General features: G+C 36.6%; 1 protein-coding gene across 1 annotated transcript in view; it reads right to left on the minus strand.

Moving 5' to 3' along the window:
* Positions 1–4772: 4772 nt before the first annotated feature.
* Positions 4773–12708, minus strand: part of LOC108911043 (laminin subunit alpha) — a 36004-nt gene continuing 28068 nt past the window's right edge. The window contains exons 30-42 of the mRNA XM_018715866.1: positions 12290–12706; positions 12110–12240; positions 11773–12057; positions 11511–11721; positions 9939–10271; positions 9574–9887; positions 9279–9514; positions 9094–9177; positions 8803–9021; positions 7969–8135; positions 7664–7906; positions 7213–7597; positions 4773–5062 (exon numbers count right to left, since the gene is read on the minus strand). Coding sequence (XP_018571382.1) covers positions 4797–5062; positions 7213–7597; positions 7664–7906; positions 7969–8135; positions 8803–9021; positions 9094–9177; positions 9279–9514; positions 9574–9887; positions 9939–10271; positions 11511–11721; positions 11773–12057; positions 12110–12240; positions 12290–12706 — 3291 coding nt within the window. The 3' untranslated portion in view covers positions 4773–4796. The remainder of the gene's footprint in view (positions 5063–7212; positions 7598–7663; positions 7907–7968; positions 8136–8802; positions 9022–9093; positions 9178–9278; positions 9515–9573; positions 9888–9938; positions 10272–11510; positions 11722–11772; positions 12058–12109; positions 12241–12289; positions 12707–12708) is intronic.

The following is a 12708-nucleotide window of genomic DNA, read 5'->3' on the forward strand; positions in this document are numbered from 1 at the left end:
TCAAACCTGAATGGTTTTAAACTTCAAATGTATAAAAATTATAAATAACGGTTTTTGTTACTAGATGTAAGCTATTTTCGGCTACTTTCAATTTTGGTTTGGCTACTAGCTTAAAAGAAAATCTGGCAACCCTGACATGGAGTTCGGGCTCCTTGTATAGTCTCCATGTATAATGCAATTAAATAATGAATATGTTTTAATCATTTTATTCCAATATAACTTTTTAAATAATAAAGTGTTGAACAAACTATGAAATAAAGTCTAATCAGTTTATTTATTAAAAGACAACTATATAAATAATTGCATAATTCTATAAAGAAATAATCATTTATTTGTAAAAGTCCAAAAAACCTTCATATTTAGAAATTAATTTCTCACGAATTATTTGCCTAGCCCAATTAATTTTTACTTTACTGTCTTCATTTATACTTTGCCAAATGTGATATGAAATTTTACTACTTTCTTCCATTGCTTTAAAAAAATATATTGGAATAAAAAAAGGACTGTTTTCTACCATTTTTCAGTATAATTTAGGCAACCAGAGATGTATCAGTTTCCATCCATTTATGCAGCCAAGTATACACACGAATGTATTGTATGTTGCCTATCTAACAAAACTTTGGAACTGGAAGAAAGAACAAAAAATCTCGAAAACTAGTGGAGCTAGATAGGAACCGACAGCAGTTTTGGATTAGTCAGGGCCATTATTGTCAATCTGAATTTTTTCAGAATTGTCAGAGCCCTAAAAATTTTTGAGAAAAACGATGGACCATCGATTTTTTAGGACAAAATATTTTAGGAGCTCTGAAAAATCTGATAAAAATTCTTCCAGTCTATAACGGCACTGGCAAATCCAAAACTGAAAGGAATTTCTCTCTAACTCGCGTAATTTTCGAGATATTCAATTTTTTTTTTCAGGCAAGCAGCTTACAAAAAATGGAGTACATCGGCGGTTTCTGCGGCCCAAATTAGACACGTGGTGCCGTATTTAGACAGCATTCTAATTTTTTGAGAATGTTCATGAAAATTATCGTCAAAAAATTAAAAGTACTTTTCTAAAGGCGATTTATGCAACCAAGTACACGAATGTATTGTATGTTGCCTACTTAACAAAACTTTGGAACTAGAAGAAAAAACAAAAAATGTCGAAAACTAGTGGAGCTAGATAGGAACCGACAGCAGTTTTGGATTAGTCAGGGTCATTATTGTCTATCTGAATTTTTTCAAAATTTTCAGAGCCCTAAAAATTTTTGAGAAAAACGATTTTTTCGACCAAAAAATTTTAGGGGCCCGGAAAAATCTGAACAAATTCCTCGGGACTATAATGGGACTGGCAAATCCAAAACTAAAACGAATTTCTCTCTAACTGGAGTAATTTTCCAGATATTCAATTTTTTTCTTCAGGCAAGCAGCTTACAAAGAACGGACTACATCGGCGTTTTCTGCGGCCCAAATTAGAGACGTGGTGCCGTATTTAGACAGCATTCTAATTTTTTTAGAATAGTAATGAAAATTATCGTCAAAAAATTAAAAGTACGTTTCTAAAGGCGATTTATGCAACCAAGTACACAAGTGTATTGTATGTTGCCTACCTTACAAAACTTTAGACGACACTAATTCTAACAAGATTTCGCAATGTTGCCAATATAAATCGAACTAGAATTTAGTTGTTTACCAAATTTTATTGTTTAAATTTAGTTGGTATCAATTGAGTTTCACGAGTTTCTGGGTAGGTACAATAACCTCACTTTAAATAAGGCTGCTTTGTTTATTTTTTAATAGTTAAGGGTTATAGAAAACTTAAGGAAAGTGCCTTTCGTTCACATTTTTATTTGTTTTGTTTTTTTTACAGCTACATTGATTATAATGAAAGCGTCTCCGACTTGCATATCATACATTTTTTATCATTAAAAGAATTGTTTCTTTTTTGTTTCCACATTTTACTATGTATATTTTTAATTTAAGACAAACATATATATTGTTTATATATTTTTTTAATTTCCGCATCTACACTACGTCTTGAGTATATTGATTTATATTTTGTATAATTTTTTGTGCTTTTGTTTACATACATTTGCTTTTCTGTTATCATCAGAAAAATTCATTAGTAAACATTTTGTATAGCAATAAGTCTAGAATTTCTGTAAATGAATCTAAATAAAAATCCAACTATTATAAGTCTTTTAATTTGCATTTAAATATTACACTTTTCCTAAAAAAAAACACTGGTATCAGCCAGGGGTTGATTATTGATTGTTGTGAAATCATTGTCAAACTGCAGCAACTACTGAGTACTGATCCTTCTGATCTATTCATCTGCACTACCCTCTCATTTTTTCTTCATCGACCTTTTAATTTCTGATACCGCACAATTGTTGTTTTACCTAAGTCCATTAACAATTTTAGGTAAGTATATATTAAGATAATCATTAAGGAATATTGCCACGGTAAAAAAATATACCTTGTGTATTCTTTCTAACCTAAAAAAAATATTTTGGTGTTGATTAAAATATTCTCTCAATATTTCAGTCAACGTTTTTAGTCTTTAATACTTATTGCACCAATTCACTTACCTTTAATAAACCTATTTAGCAAAATAAACTAAACAATATAATACTATTATTATAACTTGGTAAAAGTTAGTAGTTTAGCAGAAAAGATGATTTTTTGTGAATTTAAAATTAATATTTGTGGAAAATATAAGACCGTGATATACAATTAATTTTACGTTACATTTACATAAAAAAACAAGAAAAAGGACCACAAAATTTTACGCTTAATTTATTATTATTATTGGGTGTCATTATGCATTCATTTTATTACTTTTGTATTATTTTATTTAATGAGAACTACCTACAAAGTATTTTAAATTTTCCCGCGACACCACTTTGATATTAAACTGATTTTGGTAAGTAACTAGATATGTTAACTTGGCAACGCTGAGAAATCTTGTTACAATTAGTGTCGTCTCAAAACATTGGAACTAGAAGAGAAAACAATAAATCTCGAAAACTAGTAGAGCTAGATAGGAACCGACAGCAGTTTTGGATTAGTTAGGGCCATTATTGTCTATCTGAATTTTTTCAGAATTTTCAGAGCCCAAAAATATTTGAGAAAATCGACGGACAAACAAACAGACAAACAAACAAACAAACAAACGGACGGTCCATCGATTTTTTAGAACAAAATATTTTATGGGCCCGGAAAAATCTGAAAAAATTCCGTCAGACTATAACGGCGCTGGCAAATCCAAAACTGAAAGGAATTTCTCTCTAGCTCCCGTAATTTTCCTGATATTCAATTTTTTTCTTCAGGCAAGCAGCTTACAAAGAACGGACTACGTCGGCGTTTTCTGCGGCCCAAATTAGATACGTGGTGCCGTATTTAGACAGCATTCTAATTTTTTGAGAATATTCATGAAAATTATCGTCAAAAAATTAAAAGTGCATTTCTAAAGGCGATTTATGCAACCAAGTATACACAAGTATGTATTGTATGTTGCCTAGCGAACAAAAGGATAAAGAAAAGCCGAAAATTTCGAACACTAGAAAGGAACTGAATGCAGTTTTAGATTGGTCCCGGATGTTATAGTTCTCCGAAAAATTCACATTCTCATCTAAAGACTGTTTCAACTTTTTCTTGTAACGTAATGTATGTACATATTGACAGCGAGATTTTTAATACAATTTTGTAGTAAAACTAAAAACAGTGAGAAAATCTTATATTTTGCATTACAGATACATATGTTGCAAACAAATCGTTAATACAGATTAAAAAAAATTCGCCGAAATTACACTAATTCAAGTGATTAACGCAATAACACAATCCTAACTAATATATAATAAACTACGAAATGGTAATCAAATTGAAACAACGTGGGTTGCGTAATCTCCTTTATTCCACTCAATTAGTTGGACAGTAACCGATAGTAATATTGCCCTCCGCCATGGTAGGCGAAAGGGTCACTGGCTGCCCACTTATCTCCACATTCTTAATACATCCGACGTACGGACTTCTAGTGGTGATCGCCCTCACTCTCTTTAGGTAACGGTGCCCGCCCAGGAAGAGGGTGCTTCCCGTGTCCGTGGACGTGAAGTATGTAGCTCCGACCTTGGGTTCGGTCTGTATGTTGTCAACGGAAAGACTGACGACGTTCTTCGACTTCACGGCTAAAAAAACAACACAGTTAATTATCCACAAAAAGAAACGCTTTCCGAGGTTTTAGAAACGGGTAAATTATTTAAAAAGCGCGGTTTAAGAATCGGGACACCTCGCTAAAATTTTCTCGATGAAAATTTGGTTTATGCTGCAATTCGAGATATCCTGGAAGTATACAGGGTGTCCGCGTTTCTTGTGGCAGGACTTTCACAACNACAAGTATGTATTGTATGTTGCCTAGCGAACAAAAGGATAAAGAAAAGCCGAAAATTTCGAACACTAGAAAGGAACTGAATGCAGTTTTGGATTGGTCCCGGATGTTATAGTTCTCCGAAAAATTCACATTCTCATCTAAAGACTGTTTCAACTTTTTCTTGTAACGTAATGTATGTACATATTGACAGCGAGATTTTTAATACAATTTTGTAGTAAAACTAAAAACAGTGAGAAAATCTTATATTTTGCATTACAGATACATATGTTGCAAACAAATCGTTAATACAGATTAAAAAAAATTCGCCGAAATTACACTAATTCAAGTGATTAACGCAATAACACAATCCTAACTAATATATAATAAACTACGAAATGGTAATCAAATTGAAACAACGTGGGTTGCGTAATCTCCTTTATTCCACTCAATTAGTTGGACAGTAACCGATAGTAATATTGCCCTCCGCCATGGTAGGCGAAAGGGTCACTGGCTGCCCACTTATCTCCACATTCTTAATACATCCGACGTACGGACTTCTAGTGGTGATCGCCCTCACTCTCTTTAGGTAACGGTGCCCGCCCAGGAAGAGGGTGCTTCCCGTGTCCGTGGACGTGAAGTATGTAGCTCCGACCTTGGGTTCGGTCTGTATGTTGTCAACGGAAAGACTGACGACGTTCTTCGACTTCACGGCTAAAAAAACAACACAGTTAATTATCCACAAAAAGAAACGCTTTCCGAGGTTTTAGAAACGGGTAAATTATTTAAAAAGCGCGGTTTAAGGATCAGGACACCTCGCTAAAATTTTCTCGATGAAAATTTGGTTTATGCAATTCGAGATATCCTGTAAGTATACAGGGTGTCCGCGTTTCTTGTGGCAGGACTTCCACAACTTACGTTCACAACGTACTAAAAGTCGTTTAAAAAAAAAGTTCATGTAAACATATATGTATAGATGCGTCGTTTTCGATTTACAGAGTGTTCAAGTTTAAAATGAGAATTGATTTTTTATTCGTAAAACGAAAACCCCTTTTTAGACTTTGTTGAAACATGACAACTTTGTTTGTAATAATAATACTCATTTTCTCACATAATTTAATTTGCCCTATTTTCTCCAGTGGCGTCACAACAAGATACCAGCCTGAGAAAAATAGAAAAAAATATGGTACGCCACTGCTTTTTGGTAAGTTTGAAATTTTTCGCAGATTTAGCTATCAAAAATACAACTTTTTTTGTTATTTAATTTTTTCCAATCTCGCTTTGTTTAGTCAGAAATAAAACATTTTCATGAATAGGTTCGAGATTTGCTAAATTTATTTATTTACTCGTTACAAAGTGTGCCGTGAATATGTCTGTTTTTGAGTCGCCAAGGATTTTTCGTTGCCCAATAGATTAAGCGGTCGATTATTTCTTCAATTTTTAACTACCCAGCATGATAGCATGCTAGACGATGTTCCTTTTCAATAAAGAATAGACTCGTTTTTTCAATTAGATCCCAGTACTCTTTGGTGGTACGAAACTGGCTGAATACAGAGTATCCACAGAGATGGGTGGATCGTGAAGGTCCAGTAGGGTGGCCTCCGCGATCGCCTGATCTAATACCTTTGGATTTTTTTGTTTGGGGATTTATTAGGGATGCAGTTTACTCTACGCCTGTTAACCTGCAACAGGAACTTGTACGACGAATCCGGAACGCTGCTCTCCGAACAACTCCACATAATTTGAGAGACGTTAGGTGGTCTTTGGTAAGTCGCTGTAATTTGCGTGTAGAACGAAATGGCGGGCATTTTGAACAGCTCCTTTGAGGTCTATTTATACAATAAGTTGGTTTTCCGTACCGTGTTCTTTATTTTTTTTTATTATCTTACAATAAACTGTGTGAAACAAAAAGTTTTATTTCTGTCTAAACAAAGCGAGATAGGAAAAAAAAGTAAATAACAAAAAAGTTGTATTTTTGATAGCTAAATGTGAGAAAAATTTCAAACTTACCAAAAAGCAGTGGCGTACCATATTTTTTTCTATTTTTATCAAGCTGGTATCTTGTTGTGACGCCACTGGAGAAAATAGGACAAATTAAATTATGTGAGAACGTGAGTATTATTATTACAAACAAATTTGTCAAGTTTCAACAAAGTCTAAAAAGGGGTTTTCGTTTTACGAATAAAAAATCAATTCTCATTTTAAATTTGAACACCCTGTAAATCGAAAATGACGCATCTATACATATATGTTTATATGAACTTTTTTTTTTTAAAGGACTTTTAATACAAGTTGTGAAAGTCCTGCTACAAAAAACGAGGACACCCTGTATAATAAAAATTTGCAATTTTTTTTTCAAAATTCGGACTGCAAAATTATGTAAAATCTATCCAGCTGATTTTGATGAAATTTGGTGTGATGATTCTACATAACATGAAGTTTTCTTGAGCCAAGTATGAAGGTCCTAAAAAGTATTCCTTTTTTAACCCCATTTTTGCGATTTTTTCGATTTTTAGCATAATAATCATGAATCATTCGATTTGTAACTAGTCATGTTTTGTAAAAAATTTAATTACAAACATTTTTTTCCTCTTCCATTTTCGCCCAAAATCAACTCTTGAAAAGATACATAATTAAATAGGAAGAAAAATATGACATTTTTCTAATTTTTTTAACATATTGTGCAGCCAAAAGTTAAGCCCACGTTTCTTTTTATGTGCATAGAAAAATTTTCATTTCTAGTGATATTTAAAAGCCAAAAAGCCAAAAATCTCCTTGGATATACGATTCACCCAAATACGGCTTTTTGAAACGGATACCGTCTGGACTACAAACCCGAGGAAAAAATCAACACCACGACTCACCTTGAATGTTGTGCCACTGCCCGTCACACAAATGATATCGATTGTTCGTGGAATGGAAGACGGCGGTCACCGGACCCCTCCCGTTCTCCACGGTCAGCCTCAACTGACCGTCGACCAACTCCAGAATGTAATAATCCTTCTTCCCGTGCGCCGTAACCAAAACACCCGAATCCACCCTCGGCTTGATGTCCATTTTGATGATCAACATGTGCCCCACCTTGAACCTCTCCCTGAGTTTCAAGAAAGTGCCGTCGCCGCCGCCAAAGTACGTCCCGACCTCCACGTGGTCCGAGCACGGGATCACACCGTGCGGCACCTCCTTCTCCATCGGTTTGTCGTTCATCGCGAAGCTGCGGATGCAACCGTAAAACGTCCTGGAGATATTCTGCGAGGAACAGAAAACGTTTGTATGCTTTTAACCAGTGACGCTCGGCGTCGGCTGGAAACTTACCAAATTTAACAGGACTTCGTCGTAGTCCTCGGGAGGAACCCCTCCGATGAAGAAGGGCACGCGAATGTCTAAGGCGGGAGTTTTCTGTACCATGTTCCCGTCGTTGACGTCCGTATCGTCCACCACTAGTTTGCCGGCCGACCCCTCTCGGGAAAATTTGACCCGATGCCAGTTGCCGTCGTTGTACATCGAGTTCGATTTGATCGATAACGACGTGTTGTTGGCTTTGAATTTGAAGACGACCTGCAAAAGAAGTACCCAAAATTTCGTAACGAGTACTAACGATGAAATTATATTTCTCTTACGTATCCGTCCGTCAAGTATACTGCGGCGTACTCGGTGTGAGTTTGATTGGAGACGTAGAACAGGATTCCCTCGTTCTCCACCGTTTTAAATTCAAGCCTGAAATCGAAGCTCTTCTTGTATCTGCCCCTCGTTGAAGTATACTCTAGCCTGCTGATTTTCTGGGTACCTACACGGCAAGTTGAATTGAAAGGTTAGACTATACAGGGTGTCCGGAAATTCAGGGGATAATTCTAGACCGAAAATAAATGCTACCTCTTTCTATAACATTTTTTCCAAAAGTGATTCTTAACGGAGTTACAGGGTGTTAAATTTAATTCGATAAATCTATCCGTTTTCCAGAAAAACACTAAAAAATCATTTTAATTTATTTTCTACATTAAACACAGCGTGCTTTGGAAACAAGCGCTTAGTTTTTCTCGAAAACGGTTAGATTTATCGAAACAAATAAAGTATACCTTTTTTATGTCAAAAGGTTAGGAGAAAAAAAATATTCAGTCAAAAGTCGCATAAAGTGTAGCACAAAAAAGTTGGAACCATTCAAATCAAAATAAAGGCTCGCATGTGGCGCCCTCTACAAAATGAGAAAAAACGTTGGGCAAATTTATAATCCTCATCCCGAAAATATACGAAATTTCGTCAAAATATTATAAGTGTGGCAAAAGGTATTGCAAAAAAACTGCAAATAAAATTTAACTTTAACACCCTGTAACTCCAATAATAATCAGTTTTGGAAAAAATTTTATAGAAAGATTTATTTTCGTTCTGGAATTTTTTGCTCATCATTTCCAGACACCCTGTATATTTCGTTCCCTCGCAAATCCCGTTCAGCTTACCGAACCTGTATCCGATAACTTTTTCGCTCTCTTGGACCGGATTTAAGGGGAGGGCGCATCCGTCGATGACAGGTGGCGGCTTAGTGGTTAACGTCACATTTCTGTAGGGCTGCGTCGGTGCCTCCGTCGTCGGAATCTCGGTGACCAGTGCTTCTTCTGGCGGCGTAGGCGCAGCGATATTGACAGAATCTAACCCGCCGTCACCTCCAACGCTCGCACCTTGAAAAAAAACATTTTTCTTAAATTCTGAAATAAGTTATTCGACGGTATAATTCCAGACAAAAAACGTACCGTACGGGTTTAGATTTTCTATGAGGTCCTTGGGGCGTTGAGTAGCGTAAGAAGGAATCGGCCTGTCGGGTTTCAACTCGACATCTGCAAAACAGTTAAATTTTTTATACAGGGTCTAACCCCCGCAGAACTTTTTAATTCATAGGATCAAAGAAGCACAACACCCCGTATTACGTCTTTTTTACCTGAATGTTCCGTAGCGATAGAAATGTCCAGCACACATTTATCTAGAATTTCCGCCGATCTGTCGGTGGTGTTGGCAAAGTTCTTAACTTTACCGTTCACCGTCAGGTCTGCTATACACCCGTGAAGCGTTTTCGCCGATCCCACAACTCCCTCCTTCGCTTGAACCCTCCTAGGAAGACCCCCGACGTACATACTAGCATACAACACGTACAACGCAGACGCCGGAGTATCAGTGCTGAAAAATATTAAACGACTCTGTAGAATACACGAAATAATATCGGTTAGGCGACTCACTCGACAAATCCGTAGTCGTCAAAGTCCATCCGCAACGTCTTGTCGTTGTGGATGACGGACACGACGTGCCAGACGCTGTCGTTGAACGTATCCTTAGACACCAACTCTATTCCTTGACTTATCACGACCAAATTCCCGTTCCTCAAGGCCAGCGATATTCCATTGTCCTGTTCGGCATCGGTCACGTAAAATATCAGCCCGTCCTTCTCTCTAGTCTTGAATTTTAGGCTGACGGTGAAATCGTTGTTGATCGGTAAACGGTCCCAGCCCACGTACCCCTGCGTGTTCTTAGCAAAGGACACCATCGAGGCAAACTAAAAATAACAACCTTCAGTAAGAGGGTACAGTTTTCGTTAGGAGTTTACCTTGGCGGGACAGCCGGGAATGACGTCAAACTCCCTGATGTTACTATGAAGGTCGATAGGTTCCGCCATAATGGTGACGTTAGTGATGCACCCGTCGAATTTATCCTGGGTTACGTCGGCGTAATCGTGCTTGTGGGGATACCCGCCGAACGAGATCGTTTCTATCGGTTCCAACAACGCGCCAGAAATCGGATTGGTTCTGTCTATGACGTCTTCATTATCCACTTCGAACCTACCTTTAGCTCCTTCTCTGCTGGCGCTGATCTTGTGCCATTTCCCATCGTTATACTGCTTAGTCGTGACCCACTTTTTAGTGGAAACACCCAAGTTGTACTGTAATAAATATATTTATATAACCTCAATAATGAAAACACGATTGAAGGGACTGTTAAAACAAAAGAACAGAGTTCGGAATAGAGTGAATTGGCAAATCGAGGAGACGCTAGTAAAAAGCGTTCAATCAGACCGAGTATGTATCCCATTTTATCATAATAGCAGTTACGTTATTTCAGGGTTAAACGTTAATGTGCACGTTATTGGGGAATTAAGACCATTTTTAGCGAATACTCGTATTGCAATTTTGTTGTTTTTTTGAAGACGCTTTTGTGTCGACATTTTTAATAATAATTATGCAAAATTATTATAAACAAGAGTCAGAACCCGTTTTTGAGGGATGAACACCAGGGGTAGTTTGCATCAGTTTAAATCCGTTTTAGACCAATAGAAAAAAATATTTGTGAAATATCTGTTTTTTTTTATAAGTAATTTCCATTTCGTTTCATTCCGAAATATTGATTAGAACCCGAGCTGTCACAGAAACACTGTTTTTGGGGATGAACATGAGGGGTAGTTTGCATCCGTTTAAATCCGTTTGAAACTAATAGAACAAATTATTCGTATGATTAGAGAAAAAGTAAAAACTTTTTATTTTGTAACGTTAATTCTAATCGTAGACATTTTTCGCTTACTAGGGGGTTTTTCGAGAACTTAATTTTGCCAATTTGTTTACATAAGTTATATTTTAAATTTTTTTTTAACAAATATGAATTTTTTATTTATAAAAAATGTTTCAAAAATATATGTGGTTTTTTTGAAATAAAAAAGGGTAGCAACCCCCAAACACGAAATCACTAATGAAACATCTGTTTTTTTTATAAGAAGTAATTTTGCATGTTGTTTTATTCCAAAATATTGATTAGAACGCCAGATATTTACAAAAAACTGTTTTTAGGGGCGAATTTTGAGTATGTATTTCACCGACATATTATTTGATAATGAAACAAATACAACGTAGAGCGCAAATAACAGGTACCTACGTACAACATAAAATAGCGGCCGTTTACGGCACGTTATTTCTAACATAACGTTTTAGCGTAAATGGGACACATACATACTCGGCCTGAATATTTTGTTAAAGCACTGTGTTTAGTTTGTGAATCCCGTTACCACAGAAAGCCACACATGAAGAAACCGAGACGAAAAATAATAAGAATACTGATACGTATACAAGAAAGGGGAGGTATATTAAGACACTAACGTCCTGTAATAACTTTTCTTCAAATTAAATCTCACCTGATATAGTACTTTTCCGTTTCTCAGTTCAAGAGAAATAAACGTGGTTCTATTACCAGCGAGGAACAACAAGCCCTTAGTAGCGAAAGTTTTAAACATCAGCTGAATGGATGACTTCTGCTTAAATCGAATGGACCTTGCATTTAAGATGACGTAACCGTTCCCGTTGAATCTATACCCGGTGCTGGGAGCGAGGACCACCAACTCGTCCCTTTAAAAATCAAATGTAAACGATAATCACGGGATATCAAAGACGGATTACCTTTCAACAGCGCCACGAGCTTCGTAGCTGTGGTTGAAGTTCCACAACGATACAGGCGTGTTGCCAATAACCAGATCCTCCACTTCGCCTTCGAACGAATTGAAGTCGATCCCTTTCTGCATCTCGTAGTTCTGTGGCGGGAAGCTCCCTACGAATATCTTAGACTTCTCTTTGTCCAAATTAAAGATCGTGTAAGGTCCCGATAAGGACTTCTCGGCGACTATTGCGTTTTCTTTATGACCGGGGAGTTCTTCGCGTATTATCAGTTTCGCACTGTTGCCGACCCTACGAAATACACATTACTCATAATTACACTATTTAATAACTGACGTTGTACCTTTCTACGATGAACTGGTACCAATTATTGTCGGACACAAATTTTTTATTAACAACTTGATCGGGGCCGTTGCCGATGTCCAGTTTTAATATGGGATAACCGTTTACAATTATTAGAGACATGTAATCGTCCTGAAATAAAATCGTCAGTCACAGTTTAATTTAAAACAGAAATACTCACCGATTTAGTTTTCGTCAAGTTGGTACCCACGGGATTGCCGACATACAACAAAAGTCCGTTTAACTTATCGGTTTTAAAGTATCCAGAGAATTTCGTTGACGTCGTCATATCCTCCAGATTTTTAGGATTCCTCAACTCCAATGTCGTGTTCGGATAAAACTTAACGCCGACTTTTATTCTGTTAGCGATGTCCCTGGCGAGTTCGATTTGTTGGTTCAGTTTATTGATGTTAATCTGAATGCCATCAGACACATTTTTGTAACGTGCTTGTACTTTGGGTAGTTCGTTCAAACTCTCTACGACGGGTGGTAATTTTTCGTTCATGCTGTTTATTTGTTTCTCCGTCACGGTAAAGTTACGATTTATATTGTCAATTTCTTTGGGAAGTAACAGAGCTTGCTCAGTTTCTTTCGGCAGCT

The sequence above is a fragment of the Anoplophora glabripennis genome, unplaced genomic scaffold, assembly GCF_000390285.2.
Source record: "Anoplophora glabripennis isolate ALB-LARVAE unplaced genomic scaffold, Agla_2.0 scaffold640, whole genome shotgun sequence".
NCBI lineage: Eukaryota > Metazoa > Arthropoda > Insecta > Coleoptera > Cerambycidae > Anoplophora > Anoplophora glabripennis.